The sequence below is a fragment of the Nomascus leucogenys genome, chromosome 23 (assembly GCF_006542625.1).
Source record: "Nomascus leucogenys isolate Asia chromosome 23, Asia_NLE_v1, whole genome shotgun sequence".
Classification (NCBI taxonomy): Eukaryota; Metazoa; Chordata; class Mammalia; order Primates; family Hylobatidae; genus Nomascus; species Nomascus leucogenys.
In genome coordinates this window covers 1733015-1759997 of record NC_044403.1, presented here as the reverse complement: position 1 = coordinate 1759997, position 26983 = coordinate 1733015, and the positions used below count along the sequence as shown (strand labels likewise).

The following is a 26983-nucleotide window of genomic DNA, read 5'->3' as shown; positions in this document are numbered from 1 at the left end:
AATTATTTAAATTCTTAAAAGAAATTTTCATTGTCTCTTACACTGGAAATCTAGCTGGAGTGGGAAGTCGTCAGAGGAAGCAAACTGTACCTTTAGAAAGAAAGGCTGTAACTATCAGTCTTGTTTCTAATTAGTCACAGAGTTAAGGGCAAGTTGTTTTGGAATATCAATATGAGCTACTCTCTGGAAAATGAATGTCTCCATGTACATTTTTAATGCATTCAGTTACAACTGTCTTCTCCAGCACATACACACCAAAAAAACCACATACCGCATATAATTTTTAATGCATATCTTGGTACCAAACTTTAGAAATTTACTGCATCTACGTTTTCATGATTATGCATTTTCTTTTCTTTCTTTTTTTTTTTTATTATTTATTTATTTTTTTTTGAGACAGAGTCTTGCTCTGTCACCAGGCTGGAGTGCAGTGGCATGATCTCAGGTCACTGCAACCTTTGCCTCCCAGGTTCAAGCGACTCTCCTGTCTCAGCCTCCCGAGTAGCTGGGACTACAGGTGCATGGCACCTCGCCCAGCTGGTTTTTATATTTTTAGTAGAGACGGGGTTTCACCATATTGGCCAGGCTGGTCTCAAACTCCTGACCTCGTGATCTGCCTGCCTGGCCTCCCAAAGTGCTGGGACTACAGGTGTGAGCCAGCGCGCCTGGCCTGTATGCATTTTCATTCTAGTTACCTTTGCTCATCCTTATCTTATTCTGAATACTCATGACTTATTTGATCTAGCCTTGTGCATAATCCCAGATAATTAAGAAGATAATTAAATCAGGGTCTAATTTTCTTGACTATCAAATAGCTATTTTTCTTTTTTGTAAGATGTATACCCCAAAAGAGGCCAGAACTTACTATTGAAAATCAGAATCTAAATGCATTTACTTCTGGAGAAGAATTTACCATAAAACTAGAAGAGTAATGCTAAATGAGATAGTGCAAACAAAATGGAAACTTGATGAAAGTATCTAGATAGTTCAGCCCAGAGATTGGCTTTCCCAGAAATAGAAAGACAACTGAATCATCAACTTCAGCCTCAGTTATTTGGCTAATTTTTTAAACTCTTTATGTTTCATGTGTAAACATAAGCAATATGAAGTTAATAAATAATGGAATTGGCAATATTTCTAATGTTACACTATCATAACAATTCATAACCATATTTTCTGTTGGTTACTTTAGATATACAAACAAGTACATGGTTTAATTAATTAAATTACTTTGTACATTTTTCTTTTTTATCTTTTTTTTTTTTTTTTTTGAGACAGAGTCTCATTCTGTCACCAGGCTGGAGTGCAGTGGCACAATCTTGGCTCACTGCAACCTCTGCCTCCTGGGTTCAAGCAATTCTCCTGCGTCAGCCTCCTCAGTAGCTGGGACTACAGGCGCGCAGCACCACGCCCAGCTAATTTTTTGGATTTTTAGTAAAGACGGGGTTTCACCATTTTGGCCAGGATGGTCTCGATCTTCTGACCTCGTGATCCGCCTGCCTCAGCCTCCCAAGATGCTGGGATTACAGGAGCCACCGCGCCTGGCCAGCTTTTTCTTTAAGTAAATTTAAAAGGTGGAAGTGGTATTTAAATGGGTAAATAAGATCCTGATTTTTAAAAATGATTGTTTTATGAACTAAGCTTCAGGGTTTTAGGCCATTATTTTGAAATCTCTCAACAGTTCTTAAGTTGTTAAAGCAAACAAATAAAATCAAAAGAAATATGGCTATGCTTACCTGGTCACTCGTGGTCTTCCTGAACCCAGTGTTTTTAAGAGTACATGTCTCACTGAGATCCTGAAGCAGCACATCTACAACCGGTTGACCACCTCACAAAGGACCCTGTTCTTCAGACTAACATTTTCCACTGTCCTATTCATATCTTTACCAGATTGGTCCAGATTAAAAGTTGTACTTTACAGAAATTATGTAACACTTCTCTTTGCTAAAGAGACTCTTTATTCTTATTAATCAGTGCATAAATATTGACTGCCTGAAAATACATGAATACCAACAATAGAGGAATAAAAATCAGGAAAGGAAACAAAAGATTAATTTTTACTCATTATATCAAGTGGGCCCTTTTTGCTGGGCTTTCTTAATCCGTTAGCTCATGAGTTGAGTCTTGGGCAGAAAAAAGAATTCACAAGAATGTCTTTATCAGATACTTTTCATACCATCTTCATGTTTAAAGAAAAATATCTGTGTATAGCTCAAATTGGTGTTTTATGAACTGTATTTTATGACACAAAGTCTTCTTCCAAAAAATTTAAGACTATCATCATAATCAAAGTGACTGCTAAAATTTTTTTTTATTCATTATTATAAAAAGTGAGTGGGTTGCTACATCTGGATAAAGCAACTGATGATTTTGTCGCTATTGTGTGGTTAAAATCTGCCTATGTTGGCGGCATGGCTTGAGCATCATACTATTCTACTCTAGGTCTTAAACATCTTTATTATTCCTGGTCTGACCTTCCAAACATCTCCTTCATGTGTCAAGAATGCTTATTCAAGTTGCAGTAGCTCTTAGGTATATTTTTAAAATTACACTTTGCTGTTTATAATTAATTTTAAATGGAATTTGGCATTCTGTCCTACATAACATATTCTAGCTAATTGAGAGGAAATTAATGTAGCCTATCAGCCAGATGATTACTGGCTGAATTAACTATTCAGAATGCTTTTGGAAAACCAGAAAATGCAGGAAAGCAGAGCTAAAGGATTTTTTTTTTTTTTAGATGCAGTCTCACTCTGTTGCCCAGGCTGGAGTGCAGTGGCACTATCTCGGCTCACTGCAACCTCTGCCTCCCGGGTTCAAGTGATTCTCCTGCCTCAGCCTCCCAAGTAGCTGGGATTACAGGCATGTGCTACTACACCCAGCAAATTTTTTATTTTTAATAGAGACAGGGTTTCACCATGTTGGCCAGGCTGGTCTCGAACTCCTGACCTCAGGTGATCTGCCCACCTCGGCCTCCCAAAGTGCTGGGATTACAGGCGTGAGCTACCGTGCCTGGCCAGAGCTAAAGGATTTTTAAGGTTAGATTTTCTCCTCTACCACCTTCTAATTTCTTGGTGTGGAACAGATGACAACATAGCTTTGTTCCATTGATTTTGCTTGTCCCCGTAGGACCAAGATGTGTAGGTTGTAGGACCTTGTTCTACTTCCCAGTGTTCTCTCTTTGCAGAATGAACAGCTGACTTTGGCTGATGTTTGCTGATACCTTCAGGAAATAATGTTAACTTCAGAATAACAGACAAGCTTTGTTTTGGCATCGAGTTTTTCTTCCTCTGCCAGTTCAAATGAGGCTCCCCTTTTGTTGTGTGCAACCACAAGCTGACTGTACTGCTTCTCTTAGTTAATCACAGACAAGGCCCAACTGTTTGATATGTATCAGGTGGGAGTTAAACAAAAGCCCAAGCCTAAATCTCAAATAACAAGAGGAAGAAGGCTGCCTCCGTATCAGCCGATGTCTTATCAAGTACCTACTTAGTCTTGGAATAGACTCTGACTTTGCCTACCAAGTGTTTATATGACTGGTACCACTTAGGGTCTTACCATACAATTTACATTACACAGTATTAGGAAGCCTATACTTGTTGGTGATGCGTGCATAATTTTTTAAAACCACTGAGGTGATCACTATCTCAGAGTGCTGATTAGAACTTCAAGACTGGTCCCAGGCCAGGTGCAGTGGTTTACGCCTGTAATCCCAGCACTTTGGGAGGCCGAGGCAGGCGGATCACCTGAGGTCAGGAGTTCGAGAGTAGCCTGGCCAACATGGTGAAACCCTGTCTCTACTAAAAATACAAAAATTAGCTGAGCGCTGTGGCACACACTTGTGATCCCAGCTATTCAGGAGGCTGAGGAAGGAGAACCGGTTGAACTTGGGTGGTGGAGGTTGCAGTGAGCCAAGATTGCACCACTGCACTCCAGCCTGGGCAACACAGTGAGACTCCATCTCAAAAAAAAAAAAAAAAAAAAAAAAAAAAAAAAAAAATGACTGGTCCCACAGCCACCAGGCCTTGTATACAATACATGCACATAAACTGTGTGTTAGTAAAAAAAAACCATATCCATTATCAAGTAGCAATAGTCCCATTTAAAAAACAAAATTTTGGCTGGTCACAGTGGCTCAAGCCTGTAATCCCAGCACTTTGGGAGGCCAAGGCGGAGGGATTGCTAGAAACCAGGAGTTTGAAACCAGCCTGGGCAATGCCGTGAGACCCTGTCTCTACAAAAAATAAATCCACTGAGTGTGGTGGCATGCGCCTGTAGTCCCAGCTCCTCAGGAGGCTGAGGTGGGAGGATCCCTTGAGCCTAGGAGGTTAAGGCTGCAGTGAGCTGTGATTGTGCCACCACACTCCAGCCTGGGCAACAGAGTGAGACTCTGTCTCAAAAAAAAAAAAAAAAGAAGAAACAAAAAAGTATAAAAAATAAAGAAATTTCTGGGCCAGGCACAGTGGCTTACACCTGTAATCCCAGCACTTTTGGGGCCAGGTGGGAGGATCACATGAGGCCAAGAGTTCAAGACCAGCCTGGGCAACATAGACTCTGTCTGTACAAAAAATAAATTAGCTGGGCTTGGCGGTGCATGCCTATAGTCGCACCTACTCAGATGGCTGAGATAGGTGCACCGCCTGAGCCTGGAAGGTTGAGGCTGCAGTGAGGCATGATCGGGCCTGGACGATAGAGTGAGGCTATCTCAAAAAAACAAAACAAAACAAATTTCTGCCTCCTAAAGTTATTTATTTTGTCTGGTGGTGAAGTGTCTTGAAAAGATGCACTCATACGTTATTGTTCCCGGCCATTCTCATGTCCTGGAAACTAACTGTAGCCTTTTACTTCAGCCATCTCCTTCAGCTCATTGTTTCCCCAGGCCAGCTGACCACACACTGTACACTGAGCTTGGATGTTCTGTGTTGCAACAAACTGCCTTTCAGTGCTGGTCAATTAAGCATATTTGACAGCACCGCTGCACATAGCCACAAACAAACTACTTTATATCCTACCTTATATGGAAGAGCCTGTAACAATCCTGTTAGAGAGTTAATTCTGATTTTAAATGAGAATCACAGGTCAGAATTTCCCAGAATGAAATTCTAGGGTACCCTAATTTCAGGGATTTTGTGAAAATTACAGATCATGCTATTTATAAGTTGCCTACCATAATGTCTAGTGCAAACACTAAATTGCAGCTGTTTTTTTTCCATTTGTCACTGTCCATTCTTTGGTTTAGCATATGAATCTAAGATTTAGTCACACTGTCATTAATCTCAACCATTAACATACCATTCTTTCTTTTAATTCTATCAGGGTCCAGGGTGTTGTGTTTTCTTTTCTCTTTTTCATTGTGACACTCAGGAATGTGTGAGATAAGAGGTCCTAGGGGGAGTGAAAAGTCGCAGATTTGCTTTCTGATAAAACACCTGAATCCTCCTAAATATGTGAAGCTCTGTGACCATTTCAGAGACACACAGAGGTTCAGATTCTATTTCTTCCCCCATTACAAGTCACATTGCTGGAGAGATTCTTCCCGATATCAAGCACTGGCCACAAGTCAAGCTGGTGTCTTCCCATTTGGGACCAGTGGACGTGAAGAACTCCAAATAATTCCTGCCTTTATGTGAAGAAAGTTTGTCTCCCTCCTCACTCTCCCTCTTCTAAGGCCCTGGCCCCTTGCCTTCAACCCCTAAGGACCTGTTTTTAAATTTCAGTATATAACAGTGTACAGTTTTAGCTTTCTCAAAGGTATGCAGATATTTAGTCAGACTTAGGCTCAATTATACCAGGGGAAATAAACCCATTGTTTAATCAAATGCAAACGACAGGCACTGAATTACACATTTTTAATATATTCTATTGGTAACTTTAATAAGCACTATTTATTGAGTAACTACCATGTTTGTATGCTCATTCTCTTTTAATTTTCAATAAGGTAATTCTTTCAGTGTATTTCACTTACAGTTTTGAGATATTTTTCTATTGAGCCACCATTGGGTAATGTATGGGAAACTAATCAATAAATAGTTCTTATGATTCAAGAGATAACGTTGTAAAAAAGATCAATTCTGCCTAAGGGTAGCCATGTTAATTTTCTGATTCCCACAAGCTTAAGTACTAGCTGTTAAAAAAAATATATCTTAAGATGGATATATCATCTTCTGTTGTTATTGGTTATTTTCGGAGTGGTGCAATAACAAATTACTTTCTGTCTAATGACTTCTATTCATGGATGCAGTGGCATAAAATAATCTGCCCTTATCATTCATATTTCTGTGTAGTTGAGTAAGGTGGGAACTATTTTTGATATGCAGGAGAAAATACTAAAGCAATGGGGTTCCAGGCACTTTCTGTCAGCAAAAGTATCAACTGCCAGAAACCCCTGATAAGTCCCATTTCAAGCAAGTAGAGTCTGGATAATACCAAACAGCAAGACAACAGTTAGTACTTGTGAACTGGCAGTACTGCCAACTTGACTCACCATTCTAACCCGAAATAAACACCCTGGAGTTAAACAAAGCGAAGTCATCCATCTGCAAGGTGTGTAGTAGGCTTAGCCAGGAAGAAAGACCTTTTGATTTGTCAAAGCAATTTTAAACTACTGCCATTTATCCTGGCCAGAGGTTGAAAAGGCCAAAGGGAAGCTTTTAAACATATGATAACATCATGTAGTTGGGGACATATGGTATTTGCAGACTGAATGAATGCTAGATGGGATTTGCTCTGTTCTGGGCCACCCTGGGTGCAGAATAAAGAACAGCCTTCTTTTCCTGACTTTACCACTAATTTGCTGTCACCAGGAAAAGTAACGGAAACTCTTTTGGCTTCTAGTTTTTCATGTATAAAATAAGGAGACTGGAAAAGATGCTTTTTCAGTTTCTGTCAAGCTTCTGAAGCCCCATGATTCTTAAAGGGCTCACAAAGTAGATAGAGGATCTTGGTTGAAATGATCATTCTTTGAAAAAAGCTAAGTAAAGAATTGTTTTATTTCCAGCTTATGAACCCATTCATTTTTTTTTTTTAATGAACAAACTGTCCGAGTTTTTCAGGTACAGTAAAAATTAATAAGGAAGTAGAAGGGTCAAATGAGAATCAGTCACAGAAGAGATTTTGTTAAAAAAATTCATTGTATCAATTCAGCAACCATTAAATTGTTAGTATATTCTTAGTTTTAGGTGTGTTATCTCCTCAGCTGTCAGGTTGAATCATGAAATTGCCATTTTTGAGGGTTAAAACAGTCGGGTTTTGTCAGTTTCCAGAGTTCAACCTATAGATGTGATCTCCGTGAAAGCAAGGTATAATATTGTGCATCTTCCTCTCATTCCCTTTAGTTTTTTTTTTTTTTTTTTTGAGACGGTGTCTAGCTTTGTTGCCCAGGCTGGAGTGCAGTGGCGCCATCTCAGCTCACTGCAAGCTCCGCCTCCCGGGTTCACGCCATTCTCCTGCCTCAGCCTCCTGAGTAGCTGAGACTACAGGCGCCCACCACCACGCCTGGCTAATTTTGTTTGGTATTTTTAGTAGAGATGGGGTTTCACCGTGTTAGCCAGATGGTCTTGATCTCCTGACCTCGTGATCCGCCCGCCTCGGCCTCCCAAAGTGCTGGGATTACAGGCGTGAGCCACCACACCCAGCCACCTTTAGTTCTTAATATAATGCTTAGGCACCTTTGTTTCTTTGACAAATATGCACTGAAAGCAGTATTTTGAGGCAGAAGGCCTTTTGGAAATCACTTATATTGTATTACTTTATTTTGTTGATTTTTTAGACAGGGTCTTGCTCTGTCACCCAGGCCGGAGTGTAGTAACGCAATCTCGGCTCACTGCAGCCTCAACCTCCAGGCTCAAGCAATCTTCTTCCTCAGTCTCCCAGGTAGCTGGGACTACAGGCACATGCCACCATGCCTAGCTAATTTTTTGTATTTTTTCGTAGAGACAGGGTTTAGCCATGTTGTCCAGGCTGGTCTTAAACTCCTGGGCTCAAGCAGTCCTCCTGCCTTGGCCTCCCAGAATGCTGGGATTACAGGCATGAGCCACAGCTTCTGGCCTATATTATTTTAAAGATGAAGAAAATAAGGCTCAAAAATGTCTCAAAGTTGCAGTTCTTTTTGATGTTCAGAATGACACTAACACATTATACAGAAAAAGTCCCGAACATATTTTGGATATTCTACCTACGCGTAAAATAAACTGATCTGGGTCAGGCGTGGTGGCTCACACCTGTAATCCCAGCACTTTGGGAGGCCGAGATGGGCGGTTCACAAGGTCAAGAGATAGAGACCATCCTGGCCAACCAACATGGTGAAACCCCGTCTCTACTAAAAATACAAAAATGAGCCGGGCGTAGTGACGCACGCCCGTAGTCCCAGCTACTCGGGAGGCTGAGGCAGGAGAATCACTTGAACCCGGGAGGCGGAAGTTACAGTGAGCCGAGATCGCGCCACTGCACTCCAGGCCTGGTGACAGAGCGAGACTCCGTCTCAAAAAAAAAAAACAAAACCTGATCTGATACATTTTATAGGGACAGTTCTTAGCAATTAAAGTTGGGAATAGAGGTGATTCTCAAGTTCTTAAAACCTGAAGGCCCTATTTTCTGTCATTCTTGTTGACTGAGGTACTGACATTTTTGGAAAGAAAATATTTTTAAGTAGTTAATGCTAGTAAGAAAAACTTAATCTAAGGGAAGGTAGTAACAATAATACCAGACTATAAACACGATCTAAATCTGCGCTGTAATCCCCAAATGTATTACTTTCCTATATTTGGTAAGTTTCATTTCTCTATCAGTAAACAACTTCCAATTAGAGCTTTAGTTACTGTTTATAGAAAGGTGTCATGACTTAGCAATATTAGAAATAGGCTAAGTGTAAAGATGTTTGTAGGTCATACTTTTGACTGAAGCCTTACACACTGCAAACTCGTGTTTTCTGTGACATCTCTGTGCCCTTTTAATGATAAAATGATCGCATTTTAGAGCATCTGATTTGATATTTGTCAATAACAGTTCATACTGAAACTTAGAAAACCACAAAGAATGTAGTGCAACACACTGTCTTTACCAGTAAGGAAACAGACCCAGAGCAACTTTAAGTTACTTAGAGTTAAAACGTGGGGCAAATTGGGACTTGGCATCCAGTATATTATAATGTCCAATGTGCCATTTGCTCTCGTTCTCATTGCAAAAACATTTGCCTCATATCCACACTCAAAATGGAGTGAAGATTAAGTAAATAATGTTTTGATCATGGTACTTGGAGTGAAGTAGAAGACTTATGACACGATTACGTGTTGTTTGGAAATATTTAGAAAGTGTGTTCATAGTTGATCCATTAGGCAGTCAATGATTTGTTGACTGGGCAAGTCTGTCACGCTTTTACAAATCTGCCAGTTTCCAAACACCTGGAAGAAGCATCAGGTAAAACTTCAAAGCAAAGACCTGTTTTTGGATACACGGCCTAAGACTTACTTTTTTTGTTTATTTTTTTTTTTCTGATAGAAACATGAGTTCTGCTGGCCCTGATGGGAGAAAAGCGATGAGAAGATGTGACGGGCTCATTGACTCACTGGTCCATTATGTCAGAGGAACCATTGCAGATTACCAGCCAGATGACAAGGTAATTCAAGAGATAAATATCCTGTTTTGTCTTACTAAGATGCTTCAGAATATTCTGAAGATAGCCGCATGGTTTTAGGTTTATTCACTGATTCATTTGCTGAGCCTAAGATTTTCCATACATCCTTAGAAATAGTAAAACCTAGGCCAGGCACAGTGGCTCATGCCTGTAATCCCAGCACTTTGGGAGGCAGAGGCGGGTGGATCACGAGGTCAGGAGATCGAGACCATCCTGGCTAACACGGTGAAACCCCGTCTCTACTAACAATACAAAAAATTAGCCGGGCGTGGTGGCAGGCGCCTGTATTTCCAGCTACTCAGGAGGCTGAGGCAGGAGAATGGCGTGAACCCGGGAGGCAGAGCTTGCAGTGAGCAGAGATTGCACCACTGCACTCCAGCCTGGGCGACAGAGTGAGACTCCGTCTCAAAAAAAAAAAAAAAAGAAAGAAATATTAAAACCTATTGCCTTATTTTTCTATTTTCCAGGCTCCAATGTCTGTCTGTCTAACCGCACGATGTGGGTATTTGAAAGGAGCCCAAATGCTACATGTTCAGCAATGAATTTTAGTGCATCTCCTTTTTCATTCCCAAACTTGCTCCTTCTTTTTCTAATCCTTCTTTTTTTTTTTTTTTTTTGGAGACAAGTCTAGCTTCATCACCCAGCCCAGGCTGGAGTGCAGTGGTGCGATCTCGGCTCACTGCAACCTCTGCCTCCTGGGTTCAAGCAATTCTCCTGCCTCAGCCTCCCAAGTAACTGGGATTACAGGTGTGCGCCACCAAGCCCAGCTAATTTTTTTTGTATTTTTAGTAGAGACAGGGTTTTGCCATGTTGGCCAGCCTGGTCTTGAACTCCTGACCTCAGGTGATCCATTGCCTCAGCCTCCCAAAATGCTGGGATTACAGGCGTGAGCCACAGCACCCGGCCTATAATCCTTCTTAATAATCATCACCATCCACCAAAAGAAGATGGAAATCTGAGTAATCGTGTGCTGTCTACCTCTGAAAAGGCTTTCAGTTCTTCCACTTCCCTCTAATGCTTCTAATGTTTTCCTACATTGTGCATCTTTCATGCCGATTATTGCAATAGCCTCCTAGTTGGTCCCTATAAACAGTATCTCCTCCTCTTCTCCAACTCAACGTGGCTAGTAAGTTACATATCTAAGCTATACAGTTGTTCTGGACACACTCTTTAGAAAGTAAACTAAAAAGACTGACCTGTTTTAAGAAATTTAGCCTCTACTTCTTAGCGTCATGCTCCTGACTATTCATGATAACCTTAGCTTTTCTAGCCATACTCATTGCATTTCCCCCAGGCAACCCGCAGTTTAAGCACACCCAGTTGCATCTGGTAAACCTTGAAAGAGCTAAAGCCTGTGTCCTGTGATATCACACCTGCAAGGATATCTATATGTATACAATCAGTATTCTTGTCCTGTTTTCTCAGGCCACGGAGAATTGTGTGTGCATTCTTCATAACCTCTCCTACCAGCTGGAGGCAGAGCTCCCGGAGAAATATTCCCAGAATATCTATATTCAAAACCGGAATATCCAGACTGACAACAACAAAAGTATTGGATGTTTTGGCAGTCGAAGCAGGAAAGTAAAAGAGGTATATTGGGAAGTTTTTGAAAGAATGAGAAAGAGAGGGAGAGAATCAGAGAGAGTGAATGTTTGCATATATGTGTATGTCTAAGTACTTGGTATATATCGGCACTATTTTAAGTTATTTTAATTCTTACATCAACCTTTTGAGGGGTGTATTATTAATACCCTCATTTACCAGTGAGGAAACAGAGACACAGTAAGATTAATTTTCCTGGAATAATTCAGCAAATAAGTGGAAGAGATTGAATACAATCCCAGGCAGTCTGGCTCCAGATTTTCATTGCTACCCATGAACCATACTGCTTTATGCCTTATAGGTTAGGAGATAAGCTTAATGCAGCATAGCTAATTGTATATAAATTGTTTTTATTAAAGTCGGCCCTGATATTTGGCCTTGGGTATTCTAAAAACAAACTTTGGACATACTAAAGGCAAACCTCATAGGAAGGAATACATATTTATTTCCATACTGATACGAAAACTGAAAGAATGTAACCTCCCCTCCTTCTCTGAGTATCATGGTATTTGTGGAGACCAGCTGGTAAATTTAGAACCCTGGTGCTATCCTGGATACTTTCACAGGACTCTGAGGGAACAGGCCTGTTTTTCTTATCTACAGGGTGGTTGTGACTAATTTAGCTTTTAGCTCAACAGCAGCCTGAAAACCATCCTAGAATGGCCTATGCTTAATTCTCTGAATTTTCTCTCACTGGGAGAAATATCAAGTTAGGGGTGTGGAGTGTTATTAGGAAGAAATAAGCATTATGGGCTAAAAGTTAAGTGATTAGAAATTATATGTATTTGCTTTTAAAATTTCTATTTCAAGGGCTTCTTATGCAAATTATGAGCCTTTCTAGACAGTATTTCTGGTCTCCTGGTTTGAGTGTGAAATTGTAGCCATCACCTGACATGCATTAATTCTGGATTCCTTTTGTGTGTGGTCAGCAATACCAGGACATGCCAATGCCGGAGGAAAAGAGCAACCCCAAGGGCGTGGAGTGGCTGTGGCACTCCATCGTGATAAGGATGTATCTGTCCTTGATCGCCAAGAGTGTCCGCAACTACACACAGGAAGCATCCTTAGGAGCTCTGCAGAACCTCACAGCCGGAAGTGGACCAGTGAGTATTGGGCCTGATTTCCTACTTTTTAAAATAATGATATTGTAGACATACCTACATTCAATGCAGAGATGAAACAGTGAGGGAAGAGAAAAAGGCTTCTTATTTTAGTCAAGACAATTCTCGGAAATTACAGAGGGTTTCGGTCTCAGCTTATGCAAAGTCAAGTCAGGCTGCCATTGGTCAGTACCCTTTCAGTTACAGATCTCAGAATCCTGCCTCAAGCTGGTTTAAGCAAAAAAGAGGAAATTTTTGGCTTGTGGCACTGAGAAGTCCAGGGTGGGTCTTCTTTCTGTCATGACTGGACTTAGGTGCACCAGTGATTGCAGTTGACTTTCTTCATCTCCGGGCTTGGTTTTCCTCTGCTGGTTTTGTTCTCAAAGGCTCTCTCCATAGGGTAACAAAGACAGCCAAGAATTATTTCAGGCTCACGTTTTATCAGCCCAATGTGTCCCCCACAAGAAACAAACTACTATTTTCCCAATAGTGTTGTTAAGAAGTCAGAGAATGTGTCTCACGGGCTGGCTTGGGCCTCTTGCCCATTTCTGAACCAGTACCTGTGTCTGTGAGGCTGTGATGTTCTGATTGGCCAGCTCTGGATCATATGCCCAGATGTGCACTTCCAGGGGACGGGTTTGATTGGATGAGGGCCACTGCCATTTGTACCACATGGGCTGAAATGGTAAAGGAGTGCGCCCTGATGGAGAATGAGACTGTTACTACCAAATGAAGGAGATAGAAGTGCTGGGAAGGCAAAAACAACAGCAGATGTCTACTGCAGTGTGGAGTTGGAAAGGCCATCTGTGCTTTTGTGTCCCAGAAATTCAACTACAAAATAAAGAGCTGATCCTCTTTCCAGATGCACTTACGTTGTACCAGCAAAGTCAAAATAATTAAAATAGTAAAAGCTTATTCCCTTCCCCATGTATTTTTTACCCTTCCTATATTAAGGTATTCTATAAGTATTTAATGATTTAAACTAAGCTTGTATTCTTTGCCTTGGTCATGAAACGATTAGAATAAACTCCCCCAAAATAGCTCATTGTCTAGCCTCCAATTATCTCTATAGAGAAAAGTACTATTGTAAGTAGCAAAAAATATTTATGTTTTACTTGAGAAACCATATTTATTCTTTAATATGTGTGTTTACACAGAAGCTTGTTCTCTGTTTGAATAACATTGTGAAATGCTAAAACCAATATTTCTCTTACCTTAGCATTGTGGTTAAGAATGCAACCAAACTTTAATCTGTTTGGCTTTCTGCAAAATGTACATTGAGAAGGAAACTGGGAACTACCAGGGAGCCCTTAATGACACAGGGACACTAATGAATCACGTTATTTCCCATTTTCCTATGCTAGGTTTCCCAAAACCATTTCTCTTACTTTGCTAAATTATAGAAGCCCTCTTATTAATTCCCAGCTAACATAAAAGAAAAATAGGGGTGTGTGTGGGTGTGTGGGTGTGTGGGGGTGGGTGTATGTGTGTGTGGGGGTGGGTGGGTGGGTGTGTGTGGGGGTGGGTGGGTGGGTGTGTGTGGGTGTGGGTGTGTGTGGGTGTGTATGTGGGTAGGTGTGTGTGTGTGGGTGGGTGTGTTTGCGTGTGTGTGGGGGTGTGGGTGTGTGTGTGTGGGTGTATGTGTGTGTGTATGTGTGTGTGTGGGTGTGGGGGTGGGTGGGTGTGTGGGGGGGGGGGGGGGGGGGGGGGGGGGGGGGGGGGGGGGGGGGGGGGGGGGGGGTGTGTGGGGTGGTGTGTGGGGGGTGTGTTGCGTGTGTGTGGGTGTATGTGTGTGTGTATGTGTGTGTGTGGGTGGGTAGGTGTGTGTGTGGATGTGTGTGTGGGTGTGTGTGTGGGGGGGGGGGTGTGTAAGCTTGCTGTGGTCTGAGTCTAGTTCAATATAAGCTAACCCTTTAAGCTTGGATTTTAGCCTCTTCCATTCCAAGAGCCTCCCACAGAATCCAGACCAGGGGTGCTTTCATTTTTCTGAGGATACAGGGATATTTATGCCACTTAATCTCTGAATATTAGTGTATTACGTAGTTCCTAAGTTCCTACATTCATTTGCTGAACAAACGTTCTTTTGAGCATATTACATAACAGACACTAGCAGTTATGGTGTAGGTTACACAGCAGTAAATAAGACAAATCCCTGTGTTGGGTAACAGTCTTACTGGGATGAGAAACAGAAATTTAAAGTACTAGGAAAAATTTAAGGTACCAGGTCCATAAAGGGCCCAAGTCATACCTAAGGGGCCTAATAGGCCATCCCTAAAGGGAAGCTTACACTAAACTGATACTGATTCATACCCAAGGTTGTTACAGTTGGACTTGATTGGAGATTTAAAAGAGAAAATCATTAGCAGCATGGGACAAATATGGGCCCCTTTATTTTATTTTATTTATTTATTTATTTATTTTGAGATGGAATCTCATTCTGTCGCCCAGGCTGGAGTCCAGTGGCACGATCTCGGCTCACTGCAAGCTCCGCCTCCCGGGTTCACGCCATTCTCCTGCCTCAGCCTCCCGAGTAGCTGGGACTACAGGTGCCTGCCACCACGCCCAGCTAATTTTTGTATTTTTAGTAGAGATGAGGTTTCACCATGTTGGCCAGGCTGGTCTCAAACTCCTGACCTCAGGTGATCCACCAGCCTCAGCCTCCCAAAGTGCTGGGATTACAGGTGTGAGCTACCACATTGAGCCTCCCTTTATTCTTTTAAGTTACGGGATGCTTTTTGAAATTTTGACATATGTGTTTTTTTTAATAATTACTTTTCCTACTTTTGTATGCTTAGATGCTGTGATAAAGATCTCTGGCTTTATAATTTCAAACAAGAAATCACTGAATAGGAAAACATGAAAATTAGGGCATACACATAGTACCAGAGAATATCAAGTCCATTGGCCACATGTGATCGTAACTGAGATAGCACTGAGCGATTAATGACCGGGCACCTTACGTGGCAAAGAACCCAAGCTGAAATAAATAGCTTCCTAAAAGGCAGATTATGTAATTTACATGCAGCATTATGACAGTAATTTCTACTTAGTAAAAGTATGTTAGTTTAAGCTTTATTAGTTCAGATATAATGGTCACTCTCGTAACAAAAGGATGGAATAATAAAATTCACTTATTTAGCAAGCTCTTTAAATATAATATAAATTAAAAGATTAAACATTGCATAGTAAAAGTTAAAAGTCATTGAAATAAAGTTGTGGGTTTTTGGGGGTTTTTTTTGTTTTTGAGACAGAGTCTCATTCTGTTGCTCAGGCTGGAGTGCAGTGGCGCAATCTCGTCTCACTGCAACCTCTGTCTCCTGGGTTTAAGTAATTCTCGTGCCTCAGCCTTTCGAGTAGTTATGTGCCACCACGCCCAACTAATTTCTGTATTTATAGTAGAGACAGTTTTCACCATGTCAGCCAGGCTGGTCTCGAACTCCTGACTTCAAGTGATCTGCCCACTTCAGTCTCCCAAAGTGCTGGAGACAGGCGTGAGCCACTGCACCCAGCCTGAAATAAACAGTTTTTAAAGCCCTTTATTTAATATCGTTCGGGAAAAAAAATGAAACATATTCCCTCAGCCGCCCCCAGCCTTTTTGGCACCAGGGACTGGTTTCATGGAAGATAGTTTTTTCACAGACTAGGCTAGGGAGAGATAGTTTCAGGATGAAACTGCTCCGCCTTAGATCAATTAGATTCTTACAAGGATCACACAGCCTAGATCCCTCACACGTGCGGTTCACAATAGGCTTCGTGCCCCTCTGAGAATCTAATGTCACTGCAGATCTGACAGGAAGTGGAACTCAAGCACTAATAATGCTCGCTCACTGCCCACTTTCTGCTGTGCGGCGGGTCCCTAACAGTCCACGGGCTGGCACTGTGCCCCGGGGGTTGGGATCTTCCTCCCTACCGCATACCTTACCCAAAAGGAAATACCAACAGGAATGAAACCTAAATATGAAAGGTAAACCAATAAAGATGCTAAGCAATTACATGGAAGAATATCTTCGTGACCTGGAAGAGGGAAAGATTTCATTAAAATGGACACAAAAAGGACTAGCCTTAAAGCAAATATTTGATAAATTGACTAAATTAATAACTTATGCTATCAAAAGACATGTTAAGACATTGAAAAGGCAAACCACAGAGTGGGAAAAGATTTTTGCAACATATATAAGTAACAAACGTGGGTATCCAGAAAATATGGAAGAGTTGAGATAACAATACATAAACAAGACATGGACAGCCCAATAGAAAAATAAATGGACAAGAGACTTAATAGACACTTGATGAAAGATAACAATGAAATAGCCAACAGTTATAAATTCTTTCCCATGGCTAATGTCCAGAATGGTGTTTCGCAGGTTTTCTTCTAGGAGTCTTACATTTTGAGGTCTTAACATTTAACTCTTTAATCCATCTTGAATTAATTTTTATATATAGTAAAAGGTAGCGGTCCAGTTTTGTTCTTCTGCATATGACTAGCCAGTTATCCCAGCACCATTTATTGAATAGGGAGTCCTTTCTCCATTGCTTATTTTTGTCAACTTTGTCAAAGACCAGATGGCTGTAGGTGTGGAGCTTCATTGCTGGGTTGTCTATTCTGGGACCTAATTAAGCTAAAGAGCTTCTGCACAGCAAAATAAACCACCAAAAAAGTAAACAGACAACCTACAGAATGGGAGAAAATGTTCACAAAGTATGTATCTGGTAAAAGTTTAAATCCAGAATCTGTAAGGAACTCAAAAAATTCAGCAAGCAAAAACCAAATAACCCCATTTAAAAAGGAAGCAAAAGACATGAACAGACATTTCTCAAAAAAAGACATTACCAGTGGCCAAAAAACATGAAAAAACGCTCATCATCACTAATCATCGTTAATCATCAAATCAAAACTACAGTGAGATGCCATCTCATAGCACTTAGAATGGCTATTATTAAAAAGTCAAAAAACAACAGATGCTGGTGAGGCTTAGGAGAAAAGGGAACACTTACATACTAGAGGTGGGAATATAAATTAGTTCAGCCACTGTGGAAGGCAGTTTGGAGGTTTCTCAAAGAACTTAAAACAGAGCTACCATTCCACCCAGCAATCCCATTACTGAGTAGATACCCAAAGGAAAATAAATTATTCTACCAAAAAGACACGTGCACTTATATGTTCATCACCATGCTATTCACAACAGCAAAGTCATGGAATCCACCTGGGTGCCCATCCATGGTGGGTTGGATAAAGAAAATGTGGTACATATGCACCCTGCAATGATACGCAGCCATAAAAAAGTAAAAATCATGTCCTTTGCAGCAACATGGATGCATCTGGAAGCCATTATCCTAAGTGAATTAATGCAGGTACAGAAAAACAAATACCACATACTCTCACTTATACGTGAGAGTTAAACATTGGTTACTCATGGACATAAAGATGGCAACAAAAGACACTGGGGACTACAAGACGAGGGAGAGAAGGAGGGGGAAAGGGATGAAAAACTAACTCTTGGGTACTATGCTCACTACCTGGGTGATGGGATTATTCATATCACAAACCTTAGCATCACACAGTATACCCATGTCACAAACCTGCACATCTACCCTCTGAATCTAAAAGTTGACTTTTTTTTTAAAGGCCAATAAACATTTGAAAACATTTTTCAACCTCATTAATGATCAAGGCAATATGAATTAGAAGTGTTATTTGCAAACAGTTGACCAGCTAATTAACAGTCATTCTCACATACTTACAAAAGCTAGAATACAGAATCTCTATTTGGTAGCACTCATTGCTTATCTTCCTTATGGAGCAAATTCTAAAGGTGTTCCTACTTCAGGCATTCTCATTTCCCTCAGCGAATCGGAATTAGTGAAATTTTGCCATGCTGTCCCCAAGCTGAGCAAACAGCATTTAAGGAATCAGACCTCATCTAGAGTCACGTTTTCAATGATTGTTCTTACAAATTAACATGAAAACATTAATGCTCTTTATTATATCTCAGCATATATCATTAAATAGTATAGTATGATATATCTATAAAGTGAGATTTTAATTCTCAAGGAATTCTCATGTTTTAAAACAAAAATTTTAAGAAATAGTTTGTGACTTTATTTGATTCCTCATCTTGTTTTCAAGTACCTTCTGAGATGATAAATCTTCAGGGAAACTTGACAGCATATTATTTATACAATTCAGGCCAGTAAACATTTGTATAGGACCTATCGTGTGCAAGGTACCATACAAGACACTGAGGTGGAGAAAAGATGGATAAGATACATTCTTTCAAGAGGCTAATGAATGGTCTAGTAGGAGAGACAGGCAGTTTTAGGAGAGTTGTAATCTAGAGAATTAGGGAGTAGTGGTAAGGAAGGAAATGAAAGAAAATGTCAGGCTACAGAGGACTGTACGAGCCGTACTAAGATGTTTGAACGTCATTCAGAAGGCGATGGAGAGTCATGAAAGGGTTTAAATCTGAGGTGTGGAACATAATCAGATTAAATTTTACAAGGGTGATTCTGATGTAAGGCTTTGAAGCCCCCACTGGTGTTTAAGAGACAACAAGTTTACTAGCAACACGGACTTCCTTGTAGAGATTGGAGGCCATAATTTGCAGATTGGTTCTTCTGCGAATGCATTGTTCGCCCTAGCAATATTTGGTAGACAAGTATAAAATCAGAAAAGAAAAAAGTTAAATGAACCCTATATTGCAGTTTTGATGGGTGAGAGAAAAATAAACCAAACTGACAAGATTGTTGAAAGTACTGGAATTTTTTTTTTTTTTTTTTTTTTAAGACAGAGTCTCACTCTGTCACCCAGGGTGGAGTCCAGTGGCACGATCTCGGCTCACTGCAACCTCCGCCTCTCGGGTTCAAGTGATTCTCCTACCTCAGCCTCCCAAGTAGCTGAGATTACAGGCGCCCACCACCATGCTCAGCTAATTTTTTGTATTTTTAGTAGAGACGGGGTTTCACCATGTTGGCCAGGCTGGTCTCGAACTCCTGACCTCAGGTGATCTGCCTGCCTCAGCCTCCCAAAGTGCTGGGATTACAGGCTTGAGCCATAGTGCCCAGCATGGAAAGATAATATTTAGTGTGATGGTTCGTGCACCATAGTCTAAATAAGAAATTTAAGACGGGAGAGAGTTGATAACTTGAGGTGTAAGGAATGAAGGTTGGGGTAAAGGGACTGAAGTTCTTGATGAGGCTGAAGAGAAACATGGTAGGAGGGAGGGAGGGAGAGCAAGGAGCACGGGAAGCTGTGTTCAGAGCCTGACATTGCAGAGTTTGTTTTCAGAGGCAACATGTCTCTGAGTGAACACAGGCTCTGTGTTACCATGGAAGTGAGTGGCTGACGTATGGAAGAGATGAAAGTCAGGGACTGTGGGGAAGTCTAGGAACTGCGAGGTAATAATTTTGATGAGGTATATGACTAGGAGGTGGAGAAGGCTGTGAACTGGGCTCCAAAGCCTCCAGCGAATGTTGAGGAAAGAACAATAGGCCTTGTGATAGCAAAGAAAATGCTGTGGGGGGTGATAGAGCTGGACGGTGGTGACTCAGAAGAGCAGGACTTAGGCATTTGAGGGAACACGGAATAGTGGAGAAGCGCAGCTGGGAAGAGAGAGGAGGGCCAAACGTCCCTCCTGGCCCAGGATGCAGGAGTGGCGTCCAGTGGTCTCCTCCTTGGATGGCTACAGGGGAAGGATTCTTCTCAGAGGAGAGCAAATAGTCTAACAGAATGTTCTGCAAATTAATGAGAGACAAATTTTAATTTGTTTATAATAGAACAAACATTATAAAATAGTAATTAAATGCCTTTGAGTCATGGACACTTTGAGAGTCTAATAAAAGTTGTATTTTAATAACTAATAAACAGAGTATTGCAATTGTATCTAACAATTACATGTTTTCTTCCTCCTTATTTTTTTTTTCCCAAGATGAGGTCTTGCTTTGTCACCCAGGCTGGAGTGCAGTGGTGCAATCATGGCTCACTGCAGCCTTGACCACCAGGGTTCAAGTGATTCTCTCCCACCTCAGCCCCCCAAGAAGCTAGAACCACAGGCACATACCACAACACCCAGCTAAATTTTTTTATAATTTGTAGAGACAGGGTCTCACTATGTTGCCCAGGCTGGTCTCAAACTCCTGGCCTCAAGCGATCCTCCTGCCTCAGCCTCCCAAAGTGCTGGAATTACAGGCATGAGCCACCAGGCCCAGCTTCTTCCTACTATTTTTAATACTGAAAAAAAAGATACTGACTAAATTATAAAAACAGTAAGACATGACAATTATTTGTTTCATTATATATTAAGCAGGCTCAGTTTAAAGTAAGTTGATTAGCATTAAAGTCATATCTGAAGGCCCAAAATGAACTTGAGATGATTCTACTTCCCAGTGTTTATACATTTTCTCCCACTGATCTGATAATCCCGTTCCTAAAATCCAGACATCCATATGAGAGTTCACAAGAGGTCCTTATGGCTTAGTCCATTTGTTTGGTTGGTTGTTTGGGGGTTTTGTTTAGTTTAGTTTTTTGCTTTGGTTTTGTTTACGTTTTTGTTTTATGTTTGTTTGGTCACTAGTGGGCTAATACCATTATTTAGATTTATAACCTTCAATCTTGTGATGAATTGGTTTTGAAAACTGCAGGCTACATTTTTTTATTTCTCTAGTAAGCTCCTGGAAGTCAAGATAGTTTATGTTTTCAAAAATAAAATTCTCACCTTCAGACTGACTGTGCCCATGATAGTTTACAGCTGCAACCAGGAATAACAAATGTAAGGACTGCAATCAAGTTAACATGGATTTGACCGAATATACATCCAAACTTTTAAGTGGGTTATAGAAAGTCAATTGGCAAGTCATTTGTATGGAAATAGTGATGAGTTTTCCCATTTAAAAGTTGATAATGGCCAGGCATGGTGGCTCACGCCTGTAATCCCAACACTTTGGGAGGCCGAAGCAGGTGGATCACTTGAGGTCAGGAGTTCAAGACCAGCCTGGCTAACATGGTGAAACCCCGTCTCTACTAAAAATACAAAAAATTAGCTGGGCATGGTGGTGGGCGCCTGTAGTCCCAGCTACTCAGGAGACTGAGGCAGGAGAATCGCTTGAACCCAGGAGGCAGAGGTTGCAGTGAGCCGAGATCACTCCACTGCACTCCAGCCTGGCTGACAGAGCGAGACTCTGTCTCAAAAAAAAAAAAAAAAAAGAAATGAGTAAATTAATTAGTGTGTGTAAATTGCCAAAACTTGAACAAGAAGAAACAGAAAAGATGACTAATCATCAACCAGTAAATAAACTGAAATAATGAAAGACATCTCCCTTAAAGATTTTTTCTCAGCTCAGTTAGCTTTCTGGGTGAACACAGATTCCATGTCACCGTGGAAGTGAGTGGCAGATATACAGCAATGTGGGTTGAGCATCCCTAATCCAAATTTTCAAAATCTGAAATGCTCCAAAATCCAAAACCTTTTTAGCACCAGCATGACACCATGCGTTGAAAATGTTATACTTACCTTATGTGATGAGTCACAATCAAAACGCAGGCACACAATACAGTTTACTCAGCATCCCCAAGCAGAAAAAAAAAAAAAAAAAACCCTCCCAGCTCCCTTCAGCTGTAATATATCTTTTCCACATACACCCAGTTTCCCCCACGCAAGCAAGCACACCTACAAAGGATAGTAAAATGGCATGTGTGCAGGCCAGGCATGCTGATGGCAGGTTTCCCACAATGCCCCACATGGAGCCAAGACCTACATGCATGACTCACCTGTGTTGGCTTGCTTACTCTCTTTGCTCTGTGGTGTAAAGATACTGTTGAAAATGACAAAATGGGCTGCAGATACCCCTCAGGGTAACTGATAAAAAGAGGAAGCATTTATGTTTACCTCTAGCACAGAAAGCCAAGCTGTTGGAGAAACTGGACAGGAGTATATGAAACATCCATATATGACCTGAAGAAACAGAAGGATACACCGTTGAAGTTCTATGCTGAAACTGATTCACAGAAGTTAGTGAAGATTAGAAAACTGCATAAAGCCAAACATGAAGATCTTGATCATGTATTGAAAGTGCGGATCTGTCCACGTCACAGTGAACATATGGCACATAATGGTATGCTGACCATGAAACAAGCAAAGGTCAATGATGAACTGAAAATTAAAAGGAACTGTGAATAATCAATAGGCTGGTTGCAGAAATTTAAGAAAAGACACAGCATTACATTTTTAAAGATTTGTGATGATAAAGCATCTGCTGATGACAAAGCAGTGAAGAAATTCATTGAGTTTGCCAGAGTCATGGCTGATGAAAATCTGAAGCCAAAACAAGTCTATAATGCTGATGAAACATCACTGTCTTGGCATCATTGCCTCAGAAAGACACTGACTACAGCTGATGAGACGGCACCTACTAGAATTAAAGCTGCCAAGAACAGAATATGCTGGGATGTGCTAATGCATCAGGCACACATAAGTGGGGTGATAGATAAAAGCTTGTGTCCTCACTGATTTCAAGGAGTGAATTTCTTACCAGTCTGTTATTATGCTAACAAAAAGACATGGAGCACCAGGGACATCTTTTTTGACTGGTTTCACAAACATTTGGTACCAAGTGGCTCATGCTTGCTGCAGAGAGACTCAACTGGATGATGACTGCAAAGATTTTGTTATTACAGGACAACTGTTCTGCTCATCTCCCAGCTGAAATTCTCATTTAAAAAATGTTTATTCTATGTACTTTCCCCCAAATGTGACTTCATCAATTTAGCCATGTGACCAGAGTATCCTTAGATCAATAAAGAGTAGATTAAAAAAACACTTTTCTTGAATAGCATGCTAGCTACCAGCAGTGTGCAGAGGTGTGGGTGTGAGAAAGTGTTCAAAAGGAGTTTAGCCTGAGGATGCTCTGTATGCTGTTGCCATTGCTTGAAACAGGTGTGCATGACTGGCACAACTCTGGCCTACAACTGTGTCCACTGGTAATGAAGTCACCAGATGGTGACTTTGAAGGATTATATATGTCAAGTGAGAAAAAAAATGATGGCTGAACTCCTTACCTTTGCAAAAAAGTAGACCTTCACAGTCCATCAGTAAGCTGGAAGAAGTGAATACTAAAGAAGTTTCTAACATTGATAACAAGGCTCCGCTTGTTCATTCATTGACCAATGGTGAAATGGCCAAAATGATTCTGAATAAGGTAATTGTGGTAATAGTGATATTGTTAACACTGCAGAAAAAGTGCCTGTAGATAACAGGGTGAAATTGTGTGATGGGCTTATTGAAGAACTAGAGCAGCAGGCATTCATAACAGAACAACTCATGTCTATTTGTAAAATCAAAGAGAGACTGCTAAAATAAGAGCCATTGTTGAGATGGGGGCCAAGAGGGCCCATTAGAAGCAGCTGCAGTCCACAGCACAGAGAGGAATGAAAGCATCAAGTGAATTCAGCACCTTCAACTGAAATATCCAGGTTCTTGCATTGGGACTGACTGGACAATCATCCTGACCCAGAGAGAATAAAGAAAAGCAGAGTGGGTCAGTGGCCCACCCAGGAGCCTCATGGAGCCAAAGGAACCCCCACCCCCAGCAAAGGGAAGCGGTGACCGATTGTGCGACCCGCCCGGGAAACCATGCTTCTCCCACAGACCTTTGCAACTCGTGGATCAGGAGAGCCCCTCATGAGCCCACGCTACCAGGGCCTTGGGTCCAATAAACAGAGCTGTGTGGAGTCTCAGCACAGGTACACACAGAGACAAGAGTTTTACATACTCCGGCCCCAGAATTTCCAGCAAGGTGACAGATCCCTTTGTACATTCCCCTAGGAGGGGGGCTGAATCTAGAGAGCCAAGCAGCATTGTTCTGCGGGCCCCACTTCCACAGCACCTCACAAGTTAAGTCCCACTGTCTTGGAATTCCAGCCAGCCAGTGGCAACACAATGAGCCTGCCTGAAACAGGATAGAGTTCCCTGGGGGAGGGATGGCTACCATTTCTGTGGTTTGGTCAACTGCACATTCCAGCCTGCCAGCTCCAAAGAGTCTGGGTGGTCCAGATGAGGAAGGGATACCCCCAACACAGCACAGCTGCTGTGCCAGATTGTGCCCAAGCTGCTTTAAAGTGGGACCCTGATCCATTCCTCCTCACTGGGCAGGGCCTCCCTGTGGGGGGCCTTCAGTCACTCCAGCCAGGCTTATATGGACAGAGAGCTCTGATCTCTCCCTGGGATGCAGCTCCTGGCAGGAGGGGAGGCCGCCATCTCTGTGGTTCAGTCAACTGAGCTGTTCCAGCTTGTGCACTCTAGAGAGTCTGGGCAGTCCGGATGAGGAAGGGTCCTCCCTAACACAGCACACCTGCTCTATAGCCAGACTGCTTCTTTAAGCGGGTCCCTAATTCCATTCTTCCTGACTGGGTGAGACTTTTCAATAAGGGTCTCCAGAGCATCTCTGAAAGGAGTATTTGGGCCAGCAGCAGGTCAGTACCCACCCTGGGATGGAGTGTCCAGAGGAAGGAGCAGGCTGCCGTCTTTGCTGCTTCACGGCCTTCACTGTTGATACCTCCAAGTACAGGAAAAGCAGAGGCAACTAAGGTCTGGAGCAGACCCCCAACAAACCACAGCAGCCCTGTGGTTGCTAACAGTCAGTAGCCTGACTGTGAAAAGAAAAAAAACAGAAAACAACAACATCAACAAAAAAGACCCCACAGAAACCCCTTCAGAAGTCAGCAGCCTCAAAGGTCGAAGGTAGATAAGCCCACAAAGATGAGAAAGAATCAATGCAAAAACACTGAAAATATAACATGAGAACTTCACAGTGCAATCACAAGTATCAACAGCAGAATAGATCAAGTGGAGGAAAGGATCTCAGAGCTTGAAGACTATCTTTCTGAAATAAGAGAGGCAGACAAGAATAGAGAAAAATGAATGAAAAGGAATGAACAAAACCTCCAAGAAATGTGGGATTATGTAAAGAGACGGAACCTACGACTGATTAGGGTACCTGAAAGAGACAGGGAGAACAGAACCAAGTTGGAAAACATACTTTAGGGTATCATCCAGTAGAATTTTCTCAACCTAGCAAGTCAGCCCAACATTCAAATTCAGGAAATGGAGAGAACCCCAGTAGGATACTTCATGAGAAGATTATCTCCAAGACACATACTTATCAGATTCTAGGTCAAAATGAAAGAATAAATGTTAAGGGCAGCCAGAGAGAAAGGCCAGGTCACCTACAAAGGTAAGCCCGTCAGACTAACAGCAGACTTCTCAGTAGGAACCCTACAAGCCAGAATAGATTGGAGGCCAATATTTAAAATTCTTAAAGAAAAGAATTTCCAACCCAGAATTTCATTTTCAGCCAAACTAAGCTTCATAAACAAAAGAGAAATAAGATCCTTTTCAGACAAGCAAATGTTGAGGGAATTCGTCAATACCAGGCCTACCATGCAAAGCTCCTGAAGGAAGCACTAAATATGGAAAGGAAAAACCATTCCCAGCCACTATGAAAACACACTGAAGTACACAGACCAGTGACACTATGAAGCAACCACATAAACAGGTCTGCAAAATAACGAGTTAGCATCATGATGACAGGATCAAATTCACACATAACAATACTAGCCTTAAATGTAAATGGGCTAAATGCACCAATTAAAAGACACAAAGTGGCAAACTGGATAAAGAGCCAACCCCCGTTGGTGTGCTGTCTTCAAGAGACCATTTCACATGCAAAGACACACTTAGGCTCAACATAAAGGGATGGTGGAAAATTTACCAAGCAAATGGAAAACAGAAAAAAGCAAGGGTTGCAATCCTAGTTCTGACAAAACAGACTTTACACCAACAAAGATCAAAAAAAGACAAAGAAGGGCATTACATAATGGTAAAGGGTTCAATTCAACAAGAAGAGCTAACTCAGCTCTGGATCAAGTGGACCTGATAGATATCTACAGAACTCTCCACCAAAAAACAACAGAATATTCATTCTTCTTCTCACCCTATGGCACTTACTCAAAACTTGTTCACATAATCAGAAGTAAAACATTCCTTAGCAAATGCAAAAGAACCAAAATCATAAGAAACCATCTCTCAGACAACGGTGCAACCAAATCAGAACTCAAGATTAAGAAATTCACTCAAAACCACACAAGTACATAGAAATTGAACAGCCTGCTCCTGAATTACTTGTGGATAAATAACGAAATTAAGGCAGAAGTCAAGAAGTTGTTGGAAATTAATGAGAACAAAGAGACAGTGTACCAGAATCTCTGGGACACAGCTAAAGCAGTGTTAAGAGGGAAATTTTGTAACACTAAATGCCCAGATCAATAAGCTAGAAAGATCTCAAGGTAACGACCTAACATCACAACTAAAAGAACTAGAGCAAACAAACCCCAAGGCAAGAAATAGCCAAGATCAGAGTGGAACTGAAGGAGATACAGACACACACACACACACACAGAAAAAAACCCTTCAAAAAATCAACAAATTCAGAAGCTGTTTTTTTTTGAAAAAAACTAATAAAATGATCTGCTAGCTAGACTAATAGAAAAGAGAGAAGAATCAACACAATCAGAAATGATAAGTGGGATATCACCACTGACCCCACAGAAATACATACAATCATCAGAGAATACTATGAATACCTCTATGCACATAAACTA

At 41.3% G+C, this 26983-nt stretch overlaps 1 protein-coding gene across 1 annotated transcript in view; it reads left to right on the top strand.

Moving 5' to 3' along the window:
* The window catches only part of PKP2 (plakophilin 2), a 107775-nt gene that overhangs the window by 64742 nt on the left and 16050 nt on the right, over window positions 1–26983 (top strand). The window contains exons 7-9 of the mRNA XM_030804721.1: window positions 9496–9613; window positions 11057–11221; window positions 12163–12336. Of these exons, the coding sequence (XP_030660581.1) occupies window positions 9496–9613; window positions 11057–11221; window positions 12163–12336 (457 nt within the window). The remainder of the gene's footprint in view (window positions 1–9495; window positions 9614–11056; window positions 11222–12162; window positions 12337–26983) is intronic.